General features: G+C 37.2%; 1 protein-coding gene across 1 annotated transcript in view; it reads left to right on the forward strand.

Moving 5' to 3' along the window:
- The first annotated feature begins 2,197 nt into the window (after positions 1 to 2,197).
- LOC111438033 (dihydroorotate dehydrogenase (quinone), mitochondrial) overlaps positions 2,198 to 13,700 on the forward strand; it is a 12,784-nt gene continuing 1,281 nt past the window's right edge. Inside the window, exons 1-10 of the mRNA XM_023075995.1 lie at positions 2,198 to 2,601; positions 7,460 to 7,542; positions 9,786 to 10,109; positions 10,352 to 10,607; positions 11,635 to 11,715; positions 11,796 to 11,903; positions 11,998 to 12,027; positions 12,147 to 12,284; positions 13,060 to 13,097; positions 13,186 to 13,285. Coding sequence (XP_022931763.1) covers positions 2,467 to 2,601; positions 7,460 to 7,542; positions 9,786 to 10,109; positions 10,352 to 10,607; positions 11,635 to 11,715; positions 11,796 to 11,903; positions 11,998 to 12,027; positions 12,147 to 12,284; positions 13,060 to 13,097; positions 13,186 to 13,285 — 1,293 coding nt within the window. The 5' untranslated portion in view covers positions 2,198 to 2,466. The remainder of the gene's footprint in view (positions 2,602 to 7,459; positions 7,543 to 9,785; positions 10,110 to 10,351; positions 10,608 to 11,634; positions 11,716 to 11,795; positions 11,904 to 11,997; positions 12,028 to 12,146; positions 12,285 to 13,059; positions 13,098 to 13,185; positions 13,286 to 13,700) is intronic.

A 13,700-nucleotide genomic window follows, 5' to 3' on the forward strand; every position in this document is an offset into this window, starting at 1 on the left:
CTTGGATTTCAATGGACTTTCATCAAGGATAACGTCGGGACAGCAGCCTAAGCTAATTAGATAAGTGGCCTTACTATCGACATGGTTATATTTGATGTTAACACGTGTCTTGTGGTTCTGCACGTGTCATATATATTGATATGTGTGAATTGTTTGTGGATCGATATGCTTCTTATATGTTATGTATATGTTATAATATGTGAATTGTATGATAATAATTACGATACGATGTGTTCAATGATATGTTTGAAACAAGATACGAGAAGGATGCACAAAACGAAATGTAACGATAGGAGTAAGATACGTTCATGAAACGTTAAGGCTAGGTTACATACCGGAGTACTATGGATAGGAGAGATTGATGAAAGAATACGGTTAAGTTATGGGTAGAAAGAGATAGGTTTGTGATAGATTGATAGAACGATAGCGTTAAGATACATTCTTGTGATGATATGACTAAGGTACGTTTCCTGTGATAATATGACCAAGGTACATTCATGTAACGATTTGACGGTATAAGAACGTTAAGGCTATGATAAGTTAGGGAACGATATGACTACGAAGTGTTTACAATATGACATGTTTATGATATGATATATTGTTATGTGATATGTTATGTTTAGACTGTTTTGTGTGACCATTGAGGTAATTGCTATATGAATTGCACGTTATGAAATAACATGTTAAAAGCATGTAGCGTTATGTTATGTTTTCTAAATTGTATGTATACAACATGTTATGAATGACATGATATTACGATAAATGAAATGAAATATAACCCCGTTAGAATTATGCATGATATGAGAACTGAAAAGAGAAAAGATATAATATGAATGTAAAACGATAACAGAGTTATATTTAATAATGTCGAAAATAGAAAAATATTGGGACCTCATGCATTATGTGTGTTCATGCATTGGGGGATACCCTTATTTCATCACCATGGGCAGGGGTACGATCATTATGTTTTACAAAATGCTGTCGGTAGGAGTACGATCATTATGTTTTACAAAATGTTGTCGGTAGGGGTACGATCATTATGTTGTACATAATGTTGCCGGTAGGGGTACGATCATTTTGTTTTACATAATGCTGCCATGGCGGTTACTAGTTCTAACGAGTGTTTGGCCTAAGGAGCTCCAGAGTACGCTCGCCCACAAGGAAAGTGGCCATACTCGCACATCCAATTTACCCGCAAGTGGCCATACTTGCACAAAGAGAATTTTTCCAAAGGAAACTGACAGGTGATTCCATACTCGCACGTATGGGCTGTGTGTAGAGTATATGGTACACATCCAAGTTACCCGTTAGGACAGTACCGTAGGAAAATAGATTAAAAGAATAGGTCCCGTCATTGCATTCACATGTTCTTTTGCATTTAACCCCAATAGTAGAGTCACTTACCTAGTATTTCTTTAAATATTCAAGCCATGTGCTACTACATTTTTCAGGTTAAGGCAAGGCGTTCCTGTACGGTTGACGATGGCATCGCAACCCGAGACCATGACACATGCGTAGGGTAGTGGTATTTATTTTCTTAGACTTAGGATATAATAGGATGTTTTAAATTTAAACGCTTATTTATTTTATTTAGTCTTTTGTTGTGTCGTTTTAAAGATGTTTTCGAAACACGCAAGTCCATGACTATGTTTTAAGACAAAGGTTACGTTTTATGGAATTTAAATGAAGTATTTTCACATTCAATGTTCATGATAGGTATACAGTAGCAACCTTAAATTAAGTAGAAAATTTTAGGTCGTTGCATGACTAGTTGTCAAATTCTCCCTAATGATGTTGTCTTTTTGCTTGCATGCTATATAACACTATTCTCAATCTCTCTTTCATTCTTACTTTCAAAACTCTTTTTCCAAACCCTCTCTCCCCTACTCTCTAAAATCTTCTATTCAAATCGGGGCCCGAGGTTTGAATACACATTGCCCGACTGTAGGCAACGTGGTCTGAAGTTGGCTTGACTCACTCAGTATTGAGAGCGAGTGTTGCACAATTGCCAATGCCAAGAAAAGGCGATTGTGACACAGGGCTAGCCAGATTGATCCAACATTGATAGGCTCATTCAGTGATCTCGATTCCTATCTAAGATAGAGATGTTCCTCAAATTAGGTTTAGAAACATATTTATTTTTAAAAAATAATCAGAAAATTACTGAATGGAATCTTTTTATGGGCAATTAAAATTTTAAACCCTAAGGAATAAGCTACAACGGGTTAACGGGCATTGGGCAAAATTCTCTTTGTGGCGTTCTCCACCGCCGCCGCCGCCGCCGCCGCCGCCGCCGCAATCCCGACTACCGTTTATAATTTGGAAGTCGTGAGAGTTACGAGGGTTTTTGTCAGTCCCACCACTTAGCACTCTCCTTCATTGCCTTTGTTGGAGCTTAGATCCTTTTTCGCTTTTCTATTCTCTTTCGGCCTTTTGTTCCTCTCCGTTCTTGGGTTTTATTCGTTAATGGCGGCTATGGCTACTCGAAAACTAATAAGAGATGCTTTCTGTAAAGCGTTGGTTTCACGCCCCTTCCAAGGCGCGAGGCACTTCTCTTCTGCTCCTGAGACCATTCATAAGATCCCTCACACTTCTAAGAAGGTTCAGACTCTATCTCTTTTGGCCGTTTTTCTTATAAATATTATTGATCTTTTACCAACATGAGGTTTGACGATTGCTTTTGGATTAATGGGCGTTGAAATTATTTGTGGGTGCTCTGCTTCAATGTGTAGTTTAGAAACAAGATTACTGTGCGAGAATGTTTCAATTGTACTCTCTTCTGAAGAATTTTGAGGTTTGAAGCAGAAGCTTTGTTTCTGGGATCATGAATGGAATGGCTCTAATGTTTTGTTTTATTAATGGGTTTCTCTGTCATAGGCTTGATGCTTAATGTTGATTGTTTCTAGTGCTTATGTCTACCGTTTGGTTTTAAAGAAATCGAATAAGGGATAAGACTGTGACTTAGCAATAAGGCTTTACTTCTAAATCTCAATAGAAAAGGTAAGGGAGTACAAGATGTGAAAGCAATTCCAGTCTCGGCGGCTGAGGTGGCGTAGTGGGCGTTGAGGCTCATGGTTGAGCACAACCGCTTCAAACGACCCCTCATTTCTTTTTTGAATTAGAAAGAGGGGGCTCACTTAACTATTTGTATAGGATGCTGGTTTCCCATTACTCAATGAAGTCTTCCCATTGTCCACATCTTTCTAGGATGTGGGATCGATTTAGATCATAACCGAACAACCCACTTCCAACCTTCACTCAGTTGTCAAGCTGCATCTGAATTACAGTGGCTTCAAACTGAGTGTGACTGGCAGGCTAACAGGCCTCAAGGTTGGATAAAATCATTCAAACCTTCCTTTTTTTCAAGACCATTTTTTATTTGCCGGGTCGTGAACCGCCTTGGTTAAAACCATGGTCTACCCAACAATGCTTCATATCCTCCTCCTTGTGTGTCCCATTTACATGCTCCCATAACTAATGCAAGGGAGAAATGATGTAATTTAACCTATCCAACCTCGCTCAATCCCTTGAAATTAGGAATCTATCTAACCATGAAGCCATGGTCCTCTTACCTATACCAAACCACGTACAAATCCCATTATTCATAGGAACATCAATTAAATCAATAGTCGAAATGAACCGAGTAAACTTCCTCCTGCTTTTAGCTGTTCTATTCCCATGGAACTTTTCTTTCATCCATTTGACAATGTTAAAGTCACGTTGTGCAATTCTTGCCAATATGCCTTCCTATCTTGAGAAGAACAGAGCCTATACACCCCTAAAATCCAACCATTGATGTTCCCACCAAACCTACACGCTAACGAAACATAGTACACTCTGATGAAAGCTTCTTCACCAACTATGCTTTCCTTTCCACATTATTAGAATAGTGACTGACGGACCTTATAGCATCCAACACCACTCACCCAACCCTTCTGGATCTCCAAAATTCTGTAATTGCTATCGAGAAATTAAACCATCATTGATCTCCATCCATCCATTGGACTAAATATAGTCTTCGTCGAGCCACAATAAAACACGTGTGACAACCACTGTGAAATTATCATGGGTTTTGGCCACCTTGTCGATAATGAGATTCCATCTTAATACATTTCAAGTTGTGCCTTGAATTCCTTAGTGTTTTTTGATAGCGTCACCTTTATCAGAATATATCTAAAGTAGTTCTCTTTAATTTCGATTACCTTAATGCAATCGATGATCATGGAATTACTATCAAAGTATCAATGAAGCCCCCTAGACAATCACCAATCGCTTTCATAATCCCCCATGTGCCATAAATGTAGAGGGATGCCTGATAGTTTAACCCAACCATTGTAGTAGGAGATCATATCAAGTTTGTTATGTTTGTTGACATCTCAATTCTCCACCTCTAGCAACTGGCCCAAAGCTAACCCGCCCTCTATTTGACAAGAAACCCTAGCCAACTCCTTCATGAAACACTGAGAAGCGCTTTATTAGGTTGAGGAGGTTTATAATGAAGGTGACCTATAGTTCTTCAAGAATTTTGAGAATCCTACCCCAATCTTCGTGAAATCTTTTTTGGTGAGAATGATTTCCTCTTTCCCGTCCAATTTTCATAATTCTTCCTGAGATGGTTTCCTTTTAGGGCTTTTTATTGTCCCTTCCCTTTTCCCCTTCTCATTCCCACTTCTCCGTGAGGAGTTGTTGACTCTGTCCACCAGGCTTGTATCCCCTAAACTCATCATGTAACGAACCAAGTCCACCGCTAGCAGGATATTGTCCTCTTTGGGCTTTCCCTTTCGGGCTTCCCCTCAAGGCTTTAAAACGCGTCTGCTAGGGGAAGGTTTCCACACCCTTATAAAGGGTGTTTTGTTCTCCTCCCCAACCAATGCGGGACATCACACATCACTTGAAGAGATAACCCAGACATTCTTCCGACCCTCAGTTGAGCACTTTGGTAATTTGTATGAAGCCCTTATTGTTTGTGACTTTATGGATCCATATAAAGCCATTGTTGCAGTGAACTTTACTGAAAAACTTTTTGGGGATGAGGGGAGAGAAGCAAGTTCTCCAAAGCATCAACAACCCAAACAAACACAACTTCCTACAAAAATTGAATATTTTTTGCTTGTTGCTTGGTATTGATTTTAACCAATTTGATGACAATAGAACTTGCATAATTTAAACGATTGAGTTTGTTCAAATTGTTTCAAAGATTGATTTTTGGAGAGTTTGATTTTAGGATTGGGAGAGGGGACATTTGATGTTAGGATTGGAAGAAGGAAGTTCGTATTTGGAGTCCTAACTCTTCTCGAGGTTTCTCCTGTTGCTCTTTTTTCATTAGATGCTAGACCTTTCTCATGATAGGGACTCTATTTTCTCGGCTCTTTGGAAGATTAACATCGCAAAAAAGGGGAAGTTGAAGGTTTTGCATGGTTGGGCTAACGCTCTTGATCGCCTCCCAATAAATTGGCCTTCGTTGATTGACCCGTTTTGTTATATCCTCTGTTGAAGGCTGAGGAAGATGTGGATCATATCCTCTAGAGTTGCGACTATGTGCATTCTTTGTGGAGTCTTTTTGTAGATGTGTTTGGTTTACCACTTACTAGTTACAAAAATTTGTTGGGGATGATCGAGGAGTTCTTCCCCCATCCGCCTTTCAGGGATAAGGGCAGTTTCTTTTGGCTTGTTGGGGTGTGTACTTTATGGTGATATTTGTGGGGAGAGAGGAACAAGAAAGTATTAAAGGCGTCATAGAGAGGTTTGGTCCTTTACTCGTTTCCATTTCACCCTTTGGGATTTGATGACGTAGGTTTTTTATGGGACTTATTTTGTAAGAGGCTTTTTCTTTAGTGGGTTCCTTTTTTGGGCTTATTTTTTTATTGCATTTTTTTAGATTATTCAAGTGCATACTCCTTCCCCATTTACTTCCAGAACATGGGTCTAGATAGTGCGAATTTGAATCTCTCTGTGGACAAGTGATGGATGGAAACACTGAGATATGGTTAGCTTGATTTTCCTTTGTGAACAAATTAAATTTTAAAATAAAATCTTATTAGATAGAACATGAGAAGAATACTATCATTGGAAAGGATGTCAATTTAATTTTGGAAGGATCCCAAGAGCACTCTCTGGGGTGTTAGGGGAAGTGACCTTTTGTTCGAAGAAGTTGCTTTTTAGGAGGAAATCAAATGGTGATGAAAGTACAAATGTGGTGGTTGAAGCCGTAAAGTAGACGTTGATTACCACCATGATATGTCCTAAGAGTCGGAGAAGCCCGTTGTAAACTTAGATGTGAGATTAGGAAGCAAATTAATCAAAGGACTAGAACTCTTGGCTTGGGTAGGAATAGACAGATATTGAATGCCTATTAGTTATAGTGTCATGGACAACATTAGGAAAAGAAAGCTCCATGGGTTTTTGTTCGTCCTTTGTTGTGGGTCTGCATTGGTGCATTTTAGGTAAGAGTGCGACTGAGGACTTGAATATTATGGCCTATTTAACAGTTATTTTCCTAGATGTGTTGTTTTTCTAGAATAACATGTTATTAACAAACAGGTGCACAATAATATAAGTAGACCGTAGCAGAATCTTTTAAAAGGAACCTGATCAGTTATTGGAACAAATCTATAAACATATTTCACAAATTGTGACTATACTTTGTTTTTTTATGCCCACAGTTGGTGAGTGATCACATCTTTAATTTTCTTGTCCTCGTGTTGGTTGGGCGTTGTTTTTTGTGCTTGTTTCTTTTGAAGAATGGAAGTTGGTTTTCAATTACAAAAACATATTTCAAGAATTGATTGTAGAGAAATTTTCAAACGACCCCCTATTTTCTTGGATTGTTCAAGATAACTTTTTAGTCTTGTTACTTGAACAAGACATTGTATTGTGATCATATGTCAAAATTTGGGTCTTCTGTGTCTTCTTGATTGTTTAATTTACCTTTTATGAAACCATCTAAACGTAAGACACGAGTATTTATCTGGGAAACTTAATTTTCCAATGCATAGCTTTCCATTTTTTAGATTTGTTGGGATACTTTATTTTTTGATTTATCCAAAAGAGTTGTATTGTATAAATTCCACCCGTTTCTCTCTTTCTGGTGGTACTCATTGGTTCTGCTTGTTCCTCACCAGTTTGCTAGTCACCAATGGGTCCTTCGCTTATCTAGCTAATGAATGTGAAGTGCTCCTTGTATATTTATCCGTACGTAAGCTTACCTGTTTAGGCGTTCATTGATTTCTGTATCACTTTCTCATTCATTCATAATTGATATGATTATAAAAGAGAATGAGCCGATGATAATTGTATCAGTGCCTATTTTGATAACGTTAACTACTTTAATTATTATTATTTACCTGCAAATATTGTTTTTCTTTATATATTAGCTGGCACTATATTGCGTTGCCAACTTTCCAAAGATTATTTACTCCTTAAGTGTAGCCTGACTATCGTTGGTTATCTTCATTTGTAGGGGAGATTATTAACCGGAGCCACCATAGGCCTAGTGATAGCTGGAGGAGCTTATGTGAGTACTGTGGATGAAGCAACTTTCTGGTACCACATTTAGATCTTTGTGTGATGTATGCCTACTTATCGGAATTGCATACCATATCCATCGTGGTGACACATTTATACTTGTGTTATGTATGTTTCTTAAGCGTACAGTCATAAGAGGTTGTAGGTTAAAGCTTTTGAAATTGCATGCCAAGCCTTGTGATTTCTGTGGTACAAGCTCACTCTATTTCAGTAAAATCCACATCTTCGAGGCCACAATTTCTTCTTTTGTTGCACCCTTTTGTTCTCTTCTAAGAAGCACAAATATGGATACAACACGACAACTTGTCATTTTTAAAAAATTAGGATCCAAACACGACAAGAACACATTTTATCAAAATATACAAGATCGAATTCGAAAACAATGAGTTTATGCATTTATATGTTTAAAAATTAGTTTGATATATTTCACTCTCTAAATTTATTATTATTCTTTTCATGTGTGTGTTTATAAGTGTGATGCATGTCTAGCAAATGTTGGACTTACTTTGACTTTGTACAACTAGTGTCTTAACATTTCTATTGTATTAACATGTGTCTGATATATGTCCAACAAGTATTGGAGTGTCCATGTGTCTGATACGTGTTAGACATGTACATGCTAGTCAAATTAAAGTGTCCGTGCTTCTTAGGTTCTCTTCATTTTTAATTGTAGCCCCTTTATAATCTTTATCCACTTGAGCAAAAGATTTCATCTTCTCTCTGGAGGTTCTATGGCTTTCAAGTTCTCTACTTTTTCCAACGAAGCTTTAATATTTCACCTCTAAACTCCTTTTGATTCTCACAGATCATTTTTTTCAGAAAACTACCCATCCTCGCATGTATTCATCAATATAAATCACTATGTTTCTTTTCATTCCATCATTTGGTAAAGTAATGGACTTTGCTCATCATCTATATCAAATTACCATTTTCCGTTGCCATATCAAACCCTTTCCAAATTTCTCCTTCTTAGGAAACTTGGTGTCTTAAGGACATTTAAGAAGCTTGGCTAAAGAAAGTTTTAGCCATCGTACCTGGTCCCATTTTAATCTGATAAAAGATGAGAACGTTCTATTATCCTCCAATTTGAACATAGGACCCCAATAACCATTAACTAAACTAATCAAAATAATATTATGTTCTACAGCTGCTAAGCTTCATTGTATAGCTTTATTTTTCACTGGCTAATGAGAGAAAAATAGAATGGAGTGAGTTGAGAGCGAGAAAGCACACTATCATCCTGGTTGGAGAACTTTTTATGTAACGTCTAGTGCGATCCCATGTCTTGTTTCCTTTATTTTTCTTTTAAATTCTAATTGATAGGAAAAGTAGTAAATGGTACATGCTAGTCTTGTCTGAATGTTTCCGTTTAGAGCCACTACTTTCGCTGACTTTAGCTTAGAATTCACTTTGTAAATTGATAGTTTTGAATTGTGAGTGTATAATTGCTTTCTTTCAAATGTGTATTCATGCTTTAACCGAAGGAAACTCCAAAACTTGTTATCTTATTAGTATGGAGGGAAGCCAACCTTTCTGTGGTTTAAAAGAGCATCTCCTCCTATTGCTTTACTTTCAGTAGTTGGAAGTTTCTTTATGTCTGTGCTACTGTTTCTCGTTAAGTTCAACTGGTGGACGAAGCTTTGGAAAATCTCTGATTTTTGGCACCAACTATTACAAACTGACTTTTATCAAGAAATTTTGGATGTGATTCGTGTTTATATGTGGAATTTCCCCAATGAAGGCAAAGGAGACTGAGGTTTCTCAGGATGATTGTTATTGGCAGAAAAGGTCACGCGTAAAACTTTCTTCTTGTATTGGAATGAGTATTATTACAGAGCTTCCAAGAAGAGGCTAACAGAACTGCAGAGAGCTTTATGCTGATATGTCATTATGAATTTGGCACTTTTTTTCAAATGTGTGGCACTCTGATTGATGGCTTGTTACAGAAATGTGGTGGGAAAGCTAGAATAGTTTGTACGACTTTGTATATGTTGAAGATATCTTTTGGGTTTCTAAAAGTGGGGGCAGAATTTAAACGTATGATTGCATCAATTTTTTTAAAAATTTTTTAATTGTTTTAATTAATTTTTTTTTTTAACATGTGGTATATTTTTTTATAGCCTCTACTAGTCTTAAGCATGTGGAAACACTTTTTTCACTTGTGAAATTAGTATTCTATGTCAACCTTACGTATGTATTGGTACCAACTTGAACAGGGTTTCAAAGTATTAAATTTGATTACATATTTTGGTATCTTGCAGTGGTTGGCTATTCTCTGCCACGAAATTGGTGAACCCCTTTTTTGCCCTTCTTGACCCTGAGGTTGCACATCGGCTAGGTGTCTTAGCAGCAGCTCGTGGTTGGGTTCCAAGGGAGAAGAGGCTTGATCCACAAAGTTTAGGACTTCAAGTTTGGGGAAGGAACTTTTCAAATCCTATAGGTCTTGCTGCAGGTTTTGATAAACATGCTGAGGCGGTTGATGGTCTTCTTGGATTAGGCTTTGGCTTTGTGGAGGTTGGTTCTGTGACGCCTGTTCCACAAGATGGCAATCCAAAGCCTCGTGTTTTCCGATTGCGTGATGAAGGGTAGGAAATGGATTTCATTCACTTTGCCATGTCACATACAAAAGCCTTGCTTTGAACATGAGATCTGTCCCCTTTTTTACAATAACTGCGATGCATTATGTCCAAATACTCATGCTTAGTGTTTTTTGTGGTTTTTCATTTTGTGGAGCTTCATGATACTGTGAGGATGGGTCTATCTTCGATAGCCTATTTACATTTCTTTGAATTGATAATATATACTTTTTTTTTTTTCATTTGGGCAGAGCCGTCATTAATAGATACGGCTTCAATAGTGAGGGTATTGTTGTAGTTGCAAAGAGGTTGGGTGCCCAGCATGGAAAAAGAAAGTTGGATGAAACTTCGAGCACTTTACCTTCCTCTAGTGATGACGTCAAACAGGGTGGTAAAGCTGGTCCTGGAATTCTTGGAGTAAATCTTGGAAAGAACAAGAATAGTGAAGATGCTGCTGCAGACTATGTGCAAGGGGTTCATACATTGTCCCAGTATGCTGATTACTTGGTATTTTTTTTCCCTGCTTCTGTCATATGTTATATAGTTTATGATGTTTTATCTTATCATGTTCAAAATAACAAGAGAAGTGGCCCTTGCTTTTATAAAGCAGAGTGGGGCCAATTTCTTGTACTTGCCAGTATGCCCCCCTTTCCTTGAGTGCCCCATACGGTTCACTGGGCTATTGGCCTGCCACTTGCTATTAATTGTTCTGTATGGAAGTAAGTAAATAAGAAAATTCTAAATTGCTGCTTTCATCTGTAGATGTGAAATAGTTTTCAATGGCGTTTAGGTTCATTGTGATCTTCTCGCCCAACCTTCCATGTCTTGAATTGAGAGTCGGCCATAGTTCTTTTTCTTCCTGGGAATTGTGCTTATTTAACAGGAAAGCATTGCAAGGGAGTAGGTTATTTTGTATCTGTATTCTTGGATACCTTTGGCTTGGATCATCAGTAAAGGGGATGTAAGTTAGCATTTGTGGCAGCCAATTTGCCTTAAATTATGAAATACTGTGATGGATTTTATAAGGAATAGTGCCTTCTTTACGATGTATGACTATTTATTAGTTGTGTGGTATCTTGAGGTCCAACGGGAAGGTAGGTGTTGTTGTATAGTGCTATGATTTTGCAAAGGAATGATGTGGTGCTTGGTAGCAATAGCTGTTAGCCTTAAAGCCATTGGACCAGGTATTTGGTGGAACCATAAGTGCCAAGGCATGTCTCAATTCCCTTAACGAACCACTTGGAAATTTTTCGTTCATGTTCTATTTATTATTAAAGAAATATGTTAGAAGTTATAAAATATACTAGGAATTTAAATTAAATTCTACAGAGCTGCCAGGCTTGTGATGATTATTGGAAGATCCATGACATGAAGTTTTTATGATTGAACATTCTTACAGTTTTATGAATCTTCTTCAGCTAGTCTAGTCAATGCTTTCTTCTAGTCATTTTTCCGGAGGAAATTCTTAGCCAAAACCAAATTTTAACAATTGATACATTTTCCTAAAACCCAAATTATTGTTACCTCCTTACAGGTGATTAATGTTTCATCACCAAATACCCCTGGATTGCGCGTGCTTCAAGGTAGGAAGCAATTAAAGGACCTTGTCCGTAAGGTATAAAGCAAGGGCCTTGACATATTCATTAAGTTACTTGTTAAGGGTTATTGTCATGATATCTTCTGCTTTTCATCCAGGTTCAAGAAGCTCGGGATGAAATGCAATGGGGTGAGGAGGGTCCTCCTCCACTGCTGGTGAAAATAGCCCCTGACTTGTCAAAAGAAGACCTTGAAGATATAGCAGCTGTATGTGAATGCTGATTTTGTCTCTTCCTTTGTATGTTCTTATTCTTCATTTCTTGCTTAGTTTTGTTAATTTTTATTTTCTTTATGATTGTAGGTTGCTCTAGCCCTCCGTTTGGATGGATTGGTATCTTTTCTTTCTACAATATGCTATGCTAAATTTTCAACTTTAAATTCTACTAAAAATTTTGTTGCTTGGTTAATTGACTTGAGTGTCGTCTAATTCTTGTCTTTATTTGGTTTTAGATTATAACAAATACAACTGTTTCAAGACCAGCGCCTGCTGATAAAAATCCATTGGCTGCAGAAGCTGGTGGACTTAGTGGGAAGCCTCTCTTCAATCTATCCACCAATATCCTAAAGGAGATGTATATTTTGACCAGGGTATGTTGGCGAATCTTATGAAATGTGAAACTCTTACTTCATTGGGTTGCCCTATATGGGAAAATAATGTTGGCCTCATGGTAAGAACGGCAATTTCAAGTTTTTAGACACGCTGCTGTTGGACTTCAACTCACTCATTTACCTGGCAATTCCCATGCTTACAGTGTTTCATGTGTCTCACGGCCTATTTTCTGAGTTTCATTAATTTGTTCATCTTTGAAATCATAGATAATTTTTTTCATTTCGGCTTTAGTTCTTTACTTTTGTTAACATATCACTAACCTAGATCAAATTTAAGCTGATAGGTTAGGTATATTTAATTTTTTACATACTCTTAACATTTTCTTTTACTTGAGTTCAAAAATTTGCATGATATTAACTAGAGAAATCAATGCGTTTAATATTAACTAGAGCAGAAACGACGCGGTCGGAGACTTTTTTTTTTTCATAGGGATGATCTTTAGCTCTCCCTCCTTTTCCACCTTTTTTCCTTTCTCAGTCTACTCTTTGAAGACTTTGAACTTTTGTATTCCTTTTATGCATTCCATTGTTACTATAATGTGAGGTTATAGGATAGTTATCAATGTACAGTTGTTCATAAGCCATAACTTCCAACAGTTCATATGATAAATTCTAAGCTGATGGCTGATGGCTGATGGCCGTCCTTGTAGTTCAATCTGTGTAGTTTTTCCAATGCTGTGATGGATAATGTTTTCCATGGATGCATACCATTTATTTGGCATACTTTGAAATTGACATTCTTGTTTCCTTTTAGGGAAAGATTCCTTTAGTTGGCTGTGGTGGCATTAGCAGGTATTTTCTTTTTGGCATTTCTGTTTTTCGTTTAATGAACTTTGCACCTTCCTGGAATCGAACGTAATAATCAATCTTATTCGTATAGTGGCGAAGATGCTTACAAGAAAATACGAGCTGGAGCTTCTCTTGTTCAGCTTTATACAGCATTTGCCTATGGTGGGCCTGCCTTGATACCTCAGATAAAGGTATTTATTCTCTTTTACGTATGTCTACATTAGGAAAGATTTTGGAACTGGATAACATAAAAATTCATGTCTGTACGCCATGAGTCTTGGCAATTCAACTTCTTATTACACTCTTGGTGAAGATAAAAAATTTAAATAACTTCTTGTAATCTTTATTTAAGAACCTGACAATTCATAGATATGTTACATTCTTTTATCAATGCTCTTCTTTATAAATCGAGGGTATGTCTCATATCGGGTTGAAGCTTGTACCTCACCTTGTTTAGAAGAAAACCCTCAAAGTTGTATTTAAAAACATTGTTCATATGCAGTTTTGCATTGCTCGGTTTGGTTGCTTACAGTCTCAAAGCTCGTTCCTCGACTCGTCAAAAAAAAAAAAAAAAAAAAAAAAAAAAAAAAAAAAAAAAAAAAAAAA

Source organism: Cucurbita moschata, unplaced genomic scaffold, assembly GCF_002738365.1.
Source record: "Cucurbita moschata cultivar Rifu unplaced genomic scaffold, Cmos_1.0 Cmo_Scf00069, whole genome shotgun sequence".
Taxonomy (NCBI): domain Eukaryota; kingdom Viridiplantae; phylum Streptophyta; class Magnoliopsida; order Cucurbitales; family Cucurbitaceae; genus Cucurbita; species Cucurbita moschata.